This window comes from Pteropus alecto, unplaced genomic scaffold, assembly GCF_000325575.1.
Source record: "Pteropus alecto unplaced genomic scaffold, ASM32557v1 scaffold778, whole genome shotgun sequence".
Lineage (NCBI taxonomy): Eukaryota > Metazoa > Chordata > Mammalia > Chiroptera > Pteropodidae > Pteropus > Pteropus alecto.
Window position 1 is genome coordinate 137,553 of NW_006441062.1, and position 13,487 is coordinate 151,039.

At 31.1% G+C, this 13,487-nt stretch overlaps 1 protein-coding gene across 1 annotated transcript in view; it reads right to left on the reverse strand.

Moving 5' to 3' along the window:
* LRRK2 (leucine rich repeat kinase 2) overlaps window positions 1-13,487 on the reverse strand; it is a 111,847-nt gene that overhangs the window by 55,125 nt on the left and 43,235 nt on the right. The window contains exons 19-25 of the mRNA XM_025051310.1: window positions 10,238-10,493; window positions 8,342-8,521; window positions 4,001-4,119; window positions 3,254-3,323; window positions 2,519-2,736; window positions 837-1,087; window positions 395-543 (exon numbers count right to left, since the gene is read on the reverse strand). Of these exons, the coding sequence (XP_024907078.1) occupies window positions 395-543; window positions 837-1,087; window positions 2,519-2,736; window positions 3,254-3,323; window positions 4,001-4,119; window positions 8,342-8,521; window positions 10,238-10,493 (1,243 nt within the window). The remainder of the gene's footprint in view (window positions 1-394; window positions 544-836; window positions 1,088-2,518; window positions 2,737-3,253; window positions 3,324-4,000; window positions 4,120-8,341; window positions 8,522-10,237; window positions 10,494-13,487) is intronic.

Genomic DNA, 13,487 nt, shown 5'->3' on the forward strand with positions numbered 1-13,487 from the left:
CACAGCATAGTTCCATTGTCCTAAAAACCCCATGTTCTCCACCTATCCATCCCTCTCCAAACTCCTGGCAACCACTGATTGTTTTACTGTCCCCATAGTTCTGCCATAGTTTTTTAGAATGTCTTATAGTTGCACTCATATAATATGTAGCCTTTTCAGATTGGCTTCTTTCACTTAATGATATGCAAATGTGCATTTACGTTTCCTCCATGTGTTCATGGCTTGACACCTCATTTCTTCTTACTACCAATCTGTTAACTTTATATTTGAAACTTCAGCATAATATTTAAATTGAAATAATACCTTTAAATCCCCACCATAAATGTGCATATATATGATTGATCTTATAATACGCAAAAGTATGGTAAGGGGAAGACTCATACAGAATACATACCAAGAAAATTCATTCTGGCATTGAAACTCTCCACTTTAGGACAAGCCTCAAGAAAGTCCTCTGATAGAGATGAAATGTGGTTTTTACTAAGGTTTAAAATTTTCAGTTCCTTCAGGCTCAGTGGGGAGCATATTCCTGATATTTTATTTCTAGTCATAAAAGACAAAATGAAGATTAAATTGCATTAACTCATATGCTTTAAGGAAAAAATATTGAAATAATTTGCCTTCAAATAATAGCATCAAAGCAGATTTATTAATTTTAAAATTAGTTGCAAAAATGTAAGTCCATTGATAGAAGCTGCGATATTAGTTTGCCGTAGTCTTTTATCATATTACTGTTTGAAACTCGTTACTATTGAAATAACATCAGCATATTTTGCCAATCTTATGAAACTTCAGTGTAAGCCAACCCTTTTGTCTTTAATGAAGCCCTTTCTTACCCTTCTAAAATGAGCTGTTCCAGTTTCTCCACCGCATCGCCAAGGTTCTCAGGAACAGAAGACAGCTGATTATATGACAGGTTAAACTGTTTCAAGGTTGCACACTTCACCACAGGATCCAGAACTACTGAGGGTCCAATGTCATTTCGAGAGATGTCAAGGTTGGTAATACAGTTCATTTTCAACAAGTAGGAGGGAAATGATGTAAATTTATTACTGTGCAAGTCCAAATGTGTCAAACACTTCAGAGTCTGGAAAGACAATATTTTAAAATTCTAAAATGAACCACCTGAGAAACTTAAGTTTAGCTAATATTTCTTCCTTTCATACCTCTGGTACTTAGAACCATTAAGAATTTTTGGTTTAAATTTTCCAAAAATTGAAAACACAATTCACAAGAAATCTTCAGTATACTGACTGGCCATACCATCTCTGCTATAAAAAGTATAAAGCCAGGAAAAATATAGCAGGTAGACTGTTAAAAGCAGGGCCACAAAAATAAGGTTTAGAGCTTAATTCATCTTTTTTCTAAATGATTCTTGCAACAAGTAAAAATGGAAGCAGAACAGACCTCAACAAATACTTGAACTAATGATTTAATGAATAAATAGTATGACATAATCCTGGGAATACATTTTTAAATGTTAGCTTTTAAAAATTATTATACATTTCAATATAAATAAGATTTAACCATAAAAGAAAGTCGCTATATATAATAGTCTCATTTTAGAACTTCTTCTTGTGGTACTTTTTGTTTCAAATCTCTTGTTTCTATTTTTAAGCAATTCCTAATTGTATTATGGGAATAGCAAGCCTTTCTCTCTCTTCAAATATACAAACTTTAAGAGAAGGATACCACTTAAATATATTCAAAAATCATGCACTGTTGCTTTTAAAATGTCTCAAAATTATGGTAAATTTTATAGGTTAGAAAATGGAAAATGTATTTTCAACAAATCTAGTTTTTTTTTAAAAAAAGTATAACTTTTATCAAACTTTACAATTCAAAGAAATCAGTTTAGTAATTTAAACATTTGTATTAAGATTATTTTAATTTGTCAGTATAACATCTTTGACTTCTGATCCATAGTATATAAAAATGAACAAAATCAATATTCAGAGACTATTTTACACTTTAATTTTTATGAAATGAAAACTTTGAGCAAAAAAATCAACTTTTAAGTTACACATAATCTTAAAACTCAGTAAATGCTTGAGGGGTAGTTGAGTTGCACCTCTATATTTTGCGGATGAAGAAATGAAGGCTTAGAGCAGTTGGAGTGACATGTTCTTACTATCACACAGTTGGTAGCTGAGCCAGAGCCAATACCACCAAACCAGATCTAATTCTAGTCTACCTAAACAGTTTGTCTTATTAGAGTTAAATAATTGAAGGCATAATAAACACATAGACATGATAGACTTTAATACGTAGCATGTATCATCAGGACAGAACCTAGAATTCCTTTTCAGTCAGATCTCCATTTCCATTGCCTGCCCTCAAAGACGTTTCTGAACCACACAGACTAAGATACATATGTGCAAACTAGAAGAATGGGAGGAATTACTGTACAATGACACAAAAGTAAAACCTTCTCTATAAAGATTTAACCCTGAAAATTAGATGTAAATGCAAAAGCTCTTCAAATACCCTGAGAGTTATAAGGATAAATTAAATTTACATCACATAGTTGTTGTGGAAAGCTCGTGAGTGCATTCTGGTGAAGCTCCAGTTTTTCAAGATGCTCCAAATGACCACTTATACAGCATTTCTGGCTCAGGGCATCAATATCTCTTAGTTCATTTGCTGAAAGGTCTAATGATGTAATATATTCTCTCTCAGAAGCCAGGGAAGAAATGCTTTCTGAATGCCTCATATGGGATGGAAGTTTTGATGACCCTTTTTGTCAAAAACAAACAAAAAATGAACATAAAAGCAAGTAATTTAATTTGGTAAGTGTTTATCAATCACCTCCTAGTGTCAAGCTCTCTTTAGGGCCCTGGAAATTCAGTAGAGAATCAAACAATTAAACTTACATTCCAGTGGCAAAAATGGACAGTAAATAATAAATATTTAACCAAGTGGTATTAGCAACATAAAAAATAAAAAAATAAAAATAAAAAAACCAGACCTGGAGTAAAGGATGAAGAGTAGCATTGGTGAAGGTATTATTTACATTTCAGAAAAATAGTAAAAAAGATAAAAGTGTCCTATATAACATCATAAAAGGTAAATTTTTAAATCTATAATTGTATTTTATTTTCCTACAGTCTCGGGAATCATTAGGTAAACATAATTTGAAGGTTAAATAAGATGAAACTGGCTCCAAGAAAATTTGAACAATTAGAAGAACTTTAACAAATACTGTATTCTACTCAAAATATCTATTTACTTATGATTACTTTCAAATACTTACTGAGTGAATCATCTGAGGACAATATTTTTCTTTTTTGCTTCAGTAAATCTTCATGATCGAAAATGGGTCCCTATTAAACAAATAGACATTTATACTAAATCACTTTTGTCATTTTTTGGAGCAAGGAGAAAATTTTCTATATGGTTTCTTTAGGAATCACTAAAAGATTTCTAGCTAAAATATTTATGGGACCAGCCACACCAAAAGACAGAGACCTAGCCTGGGCACCACAGACAGGAAGCTCTGAAAAAAAAAAAGGATAAAACCATTTTAAAGTGTACTTAATAAATGTATATCCTAAACATACTCAAAATGTACAATTGTAAATTTAAAAGAGTATATATACATATATATGTTAGTATAGTATATGTATTACATAAAACAGTACATATAATATAAAATAGTATTTACATAAAATAGTGTATATATATATATACTATATATATTTTTCATTTTCAAAATTCAGCTACATTTTTCTTCATTCATAAAAATTTACTGAATGGTTGTCAAGACTAGATAGACACTGAGTAAGTGTAGTATATATATATAAAACAGTATATATATTCTGTATATAAAGTTTACAGAATATATATATATAAAACAGTATATATATATATATATTCTGTATATAAAGTTTTTATACATCAGAGAATTTTTGCACCAATAGTTCTTAGCTTTGGCATATGATTTCAGTTATCAGGAGAATGTCAGTAACAAAACACACAACACAGTCACAATTTAACTTACCAATGAATTGGAATGCCTTTGCAAATTTGGTGAGCAACGCTGCAAGGCAGGATCTCTGTAAAATTCTCCTACGCTAATTGAATTTGATTTCTTTTTCACAAGAAATGAGCCTTCACTTCCTATTTTTAAATGATAAATTAAAGGCAAATAAGAAACACTGAGTCAATCATAAGATACTAGTACCATAGTTCAATCATAAAAGATTAAACACATTGTCATTAATGGAAATTGCCCAATTCCTGTTTGTAACATCTTTAAAATAGTAATAATAAACTATGTTGGCTTTTCATTTTCAAAATTCAGCTACATTTTTCTTCATTCATAAATATTTACTGAATGGTTGTCAAGACTAGATAGACACTGAGTAAGTGTTGGATAAAGATAAGTAGAAAAATAATCCATGCCTCATATGAGCTCATATATAGTACAGTAGGAAGGAACCAAGTAAAAAAATAGTTACACATGCTATTACATGCACATACAGGAGGCAGAGCAATTTTATACACAAATCTGATCAATGTTATTCTTTTCTATTTCTCTGAATTTTTTCTTAGAAATTTTTCAAATCCTGTTTTAAATATTAAAATCACACTTTCAATTAACTAACATTCAGAAATCTTGAGTACATCTCTAGTTGAATTTCAAATTTTATGGTTTCATTTATGGAATGACATTAAATAAATTACTTCAGTTGGCAATATTGCTATGAGAGAGAAAAGATGAGAACTACTTTTAAGATAATGAATTTAAAAAAAAGATCAATAAATAAATCAGATACTAATGATAAAAAATGTGGAGGCATTATTGAAAATTATGAGATTAAATACTACCACTCTTTATCTTAGAAGCATAAATAATTTTGAGTCAAAATATATAATAAAGTCTATATATCCAAAAGTCAGCTTTACAATATTCTATATAAATCTTAAAATTGATCCAAACACTTTCTACTTGGTTCATAATTAAAATTTAATTCATCTTAAAATTTAAATTATTTTCTGCATAAGCATTTTAATAAAATAGGTGTCATAATTTAATTACATTTACATATCTTATAATTATTACATTTTCATAATTATCCAGCTTTATATGTTTGTGAAAAATTCTATTAGCATATTGTTTACACAGGCAATATATACATTTTATAATTACTTTTATGTTAACATTTCTAATGTTTTCTTTTCTTTAAAAATACTTAAGAATTCTTCTTTCAGCCATGATGGAGTACCATCCTCTACAAACTGGAAAATTGGACGAAATATTTAAACAACTGGTTTCAGACACTAGGCTACAGATAGTGCAGGGCTGTACTCCCTGAAAGAAGGGAAATACATTATGTAAGCCTTACAGTCATCCTAGCTTTTTGCCTAGAGGCAATTTGAGGGCCAGAAGCACAGGGAGAAGGAATTTAAACAAAGCTCAATGGCTTTCCTGAGACGAAGAGATGAAGATCAACATTCATGGAGATGATCTTAGCTGGGAGCTCTGGGACTGTCTTGGGAAGAGTTCCAGTAACCTTCCCGGGGGGGTCCCACAGATCTGTACTACAAGAAATGTAAAAGGGAGTTCTTTAGGAAGAAGGGACCAACTTATTTCAAGAGGCTACCATTAATCTCAAAATTGCAAGAAAACGTAAAACTACAGACCAATATCCCTCATAGATGCAAAATACTTGAAAATTTTTAGAAAATCAAATCCAATAATACACACAAAAAATAAATATACCATGACCAAGCAGATTTACCCTAGAAACGCAAGTTTGGTCTAACATATGAAAATTTATCAATGTAATAACTACATTAACTGAATAAAGAGGGAAAATACGCCCATTGCAACAGAGGCAAAAAGCATTTTCCAACACTTATTAGTGTCAAAAAGCCTCAGCAAAAATTACTAGAAAAGAGCTTCCTCAACCTGATGAAGGGTATCTGTGAAAAAAAACTGTATCACACTTAATCAAGAGAGACTAAATGCTTTTACTCTGTGTTTGGTAACCAGAAAACAATGCCTACTCCTGCCACTTCTTTCAACATAGTACTGGAGGTCCTAGCCAGTGTAATAAAACAAGGGGAAAAAAAAAAAAGGTTAGAAAGGAAGAAGTAAATCTCTTTATCAGCAAATGGCATTACTATGAAGATAGAAAACTCTATGAAGTCTACAAGTCTACAAGATATAACATTAATATTTTTAAAAAATTGTATTCCCATATCTCAGCAGTGAACTAAAATTAGAATTCAAATACAATATTATTTATGAAACATTAAAAAACATGTAATACAAAACATTGGTGAGAGAAACTTTAAATGACAAATAAATGGAAATATACCACATTTATATGTCAGAACACTCATATTATTACATCAATCCCACCAAAACTTTTATAGATTTACTATAAAGAAATTACTATGTATATATTAATTCTATATGGTATAATATTAATAATATTTATATATTAATTCTACATTAATATATATACAGATTTAAATCTAATAAAAATCCCAGCATAAAATTACTTGATTCGAAATAAATATGAAAATGCAAAGAACCTAGCTTAATGAGAACAATTTTGAAAAAGTATACCACCAAAAGACTTATACTACCTGATTTTAAGACCTACTATTTAACCAAAATACTATGGCAGCGGCATTAAGATAAAAATATAAATCAATGGCACAGAACAAAGAATGAAGGAATAGAACCATATCTAAATGGTCAATTAAATTGGACAAAGATGCCATTAATTCAATGAGAAATATAGTATTTTCAAAAAGCGATGCTGAAACAACTGGGTATCTATACAGAAAAAAAAAATAAATGTTAATCCTTCACTGACACCATACACAAAAACTAATTTAAAATTGTAGACATAAATGTAAAATCTAAGATTTTATCACTTCCATGAGGAAAAATAGGAGAGAATATTCACAATTTTGGGATAGGGAAAAGAAAGATTTCTAAATGGAATAGAAAAAACTGAAAAACTACACTTTATCGAAATTTAAAAAGCTCTGCTCTTTGAAAATAATAAAATGAAAAGGCAAGCTATAACTAGGAGAAAATATTTGCAAAGGACTTCTACTAGAATATATAAGAACTCCTAATAAGATTATAATAAAATAACACAATTCAAAGTTAGCAAAAGATTTGAACAGATATTTCACATAGAAAATACATGAATGACCAATAAAAACATAAAAATATTCTCAGTATCAGTGGTCATCAGGGAAATAAAAATCCAACCCAAATGAGCTAGAACTATGCCTTCACTAGAATGGCTTAAATTAAATTGACTGACAATACTAAGCATTGTAGTGTGATAAGGATGTAGACCAACTAGAATCTTCATATATTGCCGGTGGAAGTATAATATGGTACAATCACTTTGGAAAACAGCCAGACATAAAAGATGACCTACTATATGATTCCATTTATATGAAACTTAAGAAAATACTAATTTATAGCAACAGAAGGCAGATCAGTGGTTTTGACGAACAAGGTTGGGAAAAATTTTTTGTGAAGAGATGTAAAGGGACTTTTTTGTACGACAGAAATGATGCATAACTTGATAGTGGTGATTACATGGATGTGTAAATTTTTGAAAAATCCATAATACTATATAATTAGAATGGGTGCAATTTACTTTATATTAATTAAATCTCAAAGTTGTTTTTAAAAAATACTTGAACTTGAGACATGAGATTTTGGAATAACCCTTAATTTTTTCCCTTTCAAACACCTTATTCTATTGCCCAACGTTTTCAATCATATTATGTTAATAAAAAAGCACGTCACTCATTTTTACCAAACTGTATTGCATTATATATCTTGCCATGTAAATTTTTTAAAAGTTAACTCAAATGAGTTATTAAAATATTAATAACTAGTTTTAATTTTAATAAAGGTAAATATGTATATATTATTGCCTATTTGCCAATCACTCTACCAGTTTGCATACATTTTCTCTAATTTCTCTAATAAATCATCCTGGAAGTTTAGCAACAATAACTTTAATAAGGGTAAGGTGCTTAGCCACAAAAGGATATAGTCGATATAAAATATGAAATCCGATTTCAGTTTGGGTCTAAGTATTTTGACTGCATTCATCACCATGCACCAATTACAGGCTGTATTATAACACTTACAAGCACAGAGATACATTTTTAACAGTCATTGCCTTAACTGGAGTTAATAATCATTAACTATTTCCAATAATGAACACATTTTCCTTCATTTTTCCAAATGAATTAAATCAGGTTTGTGTCTCAATTCCTATTGTTCAATGTCAAATTTCTCTTTAAACATAAAGGGAACTATTTTTTTTTTTTTAATAATAATAAATACCTTCACTATCCAGGTCATCAATTTGACCAAAGACACTGTCCACATAAGACTCAGGAATGAAGGTCCATTCATTAATTACTTCTTCAGAAAAATTCCTATCGCTGCCTGTGGCTGTTCCTTCTTCCACAGCACTTTTCATCTGATATCTGAGCACCATTCTTGCTAGGGTGGATCCTATATCTAAAAATAAAAAAGATATACCAGCAACTTAGAAATCAATAATTAAACAAACATAAACATGTATCATACCAAAGTTCCTTATATATTCTCATACTTTTAGAGAATTATTTATTTTTACTTCCAAAGTTACTTTTCAATCATGATAGTGCATATTTAACAGGCAGTAAATTTTAATTTTCAAAAAAAATCACAAAAATTTATATAAAGATTTGGCATAGATAAAAAAAACTGAAGATTTTGAAACAAATTAATCCAGGAAAGGCCTGTGCCAAAATCATAGTAATACCACTTGCAAGTTACATCAGCTCCCTGAGTATCAGTGTCCTCACTTGGGAAGTTAAGATGACAATATACATATCATAGGGTTATAGCAAAAATTAAATGAAATAATGCATATAAAATGTTTAGCACAATACCTAGAATATAGACTATGCTCAATAAATGATGTACTTATTTTTGTAAACTATTGCTAAGTGATTCATTCTACTGGGAAATCATATGAAATTTCAAATTTAACATCTTCATTTAATTGCATTTTATATTATGCTCTATAAGGAAGAAATAAGTTGGCAGAGTCATCATTTTCCTACATATAGCCTGGAAAATTTCTTCAAATATTACTCTCATAGTTCACATTATTACATGTATGTGTGACTCAGTCCAGTAGTACCTAAAAAATGTTTTACAACTATGAATCCAAAATGTTCTTTACTCAGACCCGCTGCCAATAAAATCATGACTATACCTTCCAATCAATCAAATAACATTATCATATTTTTTAAATTAGGTAAGACTTGTTACGGTAAAAAAAACTTCATACAAAACCAATGAAATAGTAGAAAAAATTGTCTGCAGCCATGCTACCCTGAACAAGCCTGACACCATCTGATCTCGGAAGCTAAGCAGGGTTGGGCCTGCTTAGTACTTGGATGAGAGACCACCTAGGAAGACCAGGTGGTGTAAGAGTAAAAAATAAAAAAAATAAGGGATTGTAAGCTGACAAGGTCCTTGCAATCTGTGAGGTCAACCAAAGGTTGCTTAAACAAACAAACAAATAAATAAATAAATGAAATAAAAAATACAGTAGAAAATGGTTAATCTCTCAAAACAAGCCATATGGTAAGTTTCCTTGCTTATCAAACCTGCCACCTAACAATCTACAGTGGTCTGCCTCTTCCTTCAGCCTCTCCCTTCTGTGTACTAGAGCCAGTTTCGGATTTCATCTGGGAAGGTTTACAGGTTGCGAATTAACTTGAAAATGAAAGTATATATGTGTATATGTTTCTGCATATACATTTTAATGCACACCTATAGGTAAACATATGAAATGTCTAGGAAAAATATCTACATTTATTACCCATAAAGGATAAAATAAGCCATTGTTATTTTCTTCCTTATAATTGTTTCTGTATTTTTTAAATGAGCATGAGTTCTTTTTATAATAAAAAATAAAATATATTAAAAAGAAATGCAACCCTTTAGAAGAATTACACTGTCTTGCTCTATCTTTATAAGATACATATTTAGTGGATTGTAAAGAACTTAAATATAATATCACTTTCAAGCATTTCATGACACACACACAAAGAGATATCCAAACACAATATTTTTGGCTGAAGTTGCACTAAACAGGAATAAAAACTAACTAAAAGATTAATGACTTAAAAAATACTACTAAAAATACGACTTGTACCAAATCATCCTTTTAATACTTACTTGTTTCTTTTCTTGAATTAGATGCCTTATCTGGAAATAAAGGACTAAGCCAAGAAGGTTCAATTTTTCCTATACAAAATCCTCCAAGGCAAATGCTGTTATTGGCCAGATCCAAGGCAAGTCTTCTTAAGAGTAAACTGATGGTTTGGCTGTTGCCTTTCCCAATGCTTATCGTCAGTGCTTTCCGTACATCTTGTTCACGAGACCCACTAAGTAACAGTTCCACCAAGTTGGGGCTGCTTGCTTTTTCACATACCTATTTAAAAATACACACACACACACACACACACACACACACACACACACACGTTTATTAAAAACCTATACTTCTTTCTTTTGGGAAACGGTAAATTGAATTTGGTGTAATTTTTCTCTATATCTTTAAAGTTAGATAGAAACAAAATAAAATAAGGCAAAACTCATCCTTAAAACAGATTAGGAAGTAAAATGAGATTAGCACCAAACATATCACAGGAGCATAGATCAAATAACCTGCCACATGAGATTTAATTATTATGAAAGAGGCAACATGATATGGAGAAAAAGCTCATAAATGAAGTAAAAAGAACTGACACTCCGTCAATTATATGTGTTGCTTACACTTTCTGGGCTTTTGTTTGCTCATGAGAAGACATCTGGAAACTAATACCTTAACAGTAAATGCTTACTGCCCTACCTTCATTTGTTACATAGAATATGAATATTATAATGTTTGTTAATGCTACATGCAAAGAACAGTCATCACTCATTTCTGGTTTTCCTGAGCTCCTCAGGACAAGAATCTGAACTACCACAAAGAAATACCTTGTCTCTAAGTTTTCCACCTTTCCCTGAATGTTATATTTTCAGAGTGTGTGCTCAAGGTGGTTTAGCGTATGAGATGCTATAAAAACTTCGGTGACATAAGCAAGCAGAGACAAGCCTAAGCAATCTGTAGCTTAGCACACTAGCCCTACTTAAGAAAGTTCTGAGAGGCAATAGAATGTGATGTTTTATCAAATAAAAGATCAAAGTAATAGATAATAGAAATACTATATGTCATAAGATACTGTGCTAAATTCTGTACACGTGACCTCTAATATTTATAAAAAATCTCGTCATAAACATTATTACCTCCATTTTATGGTTGAATATTTAGAAAGGATATGTGATTTGTCCAACTCTTAGAGTTAGAGAGAGACTTCGATTTGAAGACAATTTGCTTGGCTCCAAAGCCTGTGTTCCTTTCACTACCCCAAATTAAGGATTAAAAAAGAAAAGGAAATGAGATACTAAGATGTAAGATACCAGGGCAGTGAAAGAAGGAGACTGGGTGATATTCCTGAATTCTCCAGAATTAAAGTGTTTTCAAAAGATTTGAGGCGACAGTTCTGTAGTTTGATGGTATCAACTTAATGCCCATCAATCTCTAGCATCATCCACCTTCGACCCATTCTCCCCAGGGCCACTACAGTACCTTTCAATTCTAGATATAGTCAAGTCACTGTCCTATTTAAAAATCTCCTAAAACACCTGTGTTGCAGGAAATTCCCCCAAATACAATGTGCAATTTTCAAACCTGATTATCTTCCTTTCCGCTACTTTTATTGCCCTAAATGTCTAACTCTGCTCTTCAACCAGCAAAACATTCATTCTTCAAGGAACAGCCTCAAGGTCTCTTGCACAGTAAGTCCTTGCTACCAACCTCCCAGACCCCACACACTCCCTCCTCCATCCCAGTCTGTTTAACATTGTACTTAGTACACCAAACTAGAATGAAAGACAAAGATGCTACTGTAATTCAATCTGTACGTCTGTAGGCTAGCACAATGTCTATGTATAATTTAACTAGCCAATTACTAAAATTCTCTTTAAGGGTCCATGGGGAATTTGGAAAATAGATACAAAATGCCTAAGCATTTAAAATTCAGCAATGCACTTATTTATGTATCTCATGACCAAGTAGGATTTAAAAATTCAATTACAGATGCCTTCTCTTTTTCTCAGCAAACTTTCATCTCTAAATTATGGCTTACTTTGTATTAAGGTGGTTTATGTTTTATCCTCCCTCCTCTCCCAATACACACTTAGAAAAAAAAATCTTAAAACAAGAAACCCCTTTTATATTCTTTACTAATTGTCTAGCGCTCAATACATTTTTGTAGAGGTATTTTTGTTGGGAAACCCAAATGTTCCAAGCTGACTTTAGGTATATAGTGCCATAAAGAGAGAGAGATTTAAGAAAGATATTAGACAAAGAAAATTATTAAAGTAATTTTATATTCATGAGGAAAAAATACTGCTCAGAAATATAGTTTTGCATTTAAATAATAATGAAGATAATTCAGAATATAATCAATGTTTATCAAAAGTATAATTTATTATCTTTTGCAATTTTCTCTCTCATCTTTTAATTTATAATTAATTCAGACAACAATCGAAACCAAATATTTCAAACTAGCATTAGAGAATGAATGAGAAACCCAACCACCACTACTACCATGAATCTGCTGTGTTGACAAGAGATTAAAGAAGGCACTCAGGAGCGATTTTCCACTGCTTCGGGGAGAGTGTTCTTAGGCAAGTTACTTAACCTCTCTGTGTCTCAATTCCTTACCTGTATAATGTGGATAATACTACAACCTATTCCTAAACTTGTGGTGAAGGTTAAATTGTGTAAACAACTCAGAGCAGTGCCCAGGTAGTAACGAACACCACAAGTGTTGATGACTTTTATTCAGACTTCATCATACTTCCCACCGTGATTTGGTGAGTTTTATCTTCAGGTCTCTATTCATTTATGCATTTTCACGCCCAGTGTTAATCTTCCATTCTTTTCTACCAATCACGTACATTACATCATTAAATTCTCCTTAGAAAGCCTAACAAGATTAACGCCATCCTTGAGCTGAATAGTCCTTAGTTATGCAATATCAGCACATGAATAGCCTTGATTACCCTATTTTGTACTAGTACAAATAATGTATGTTCAATCTACACACAAAACGTAATCAATATTTATTATTTGTTACATACAAATAATCTCTGACAACTAGAATAAATTTCTTAAATTTGATGCACCCATGGATACAAATATCTGATTTTTTAAGAAGAAAATATATAAATAAGTGCATTAAGTTGAAAAGAATGTGGAAAGAAGAATAAAATGAAAGGTTTTTGTATAGAAAGAGGTATAAATTGAGAGAAGAGTAGAAAGCACTTCCTGTGGGGAATGTAGAATAATCACACTCAGGTGCTTTTAGCTATGTTG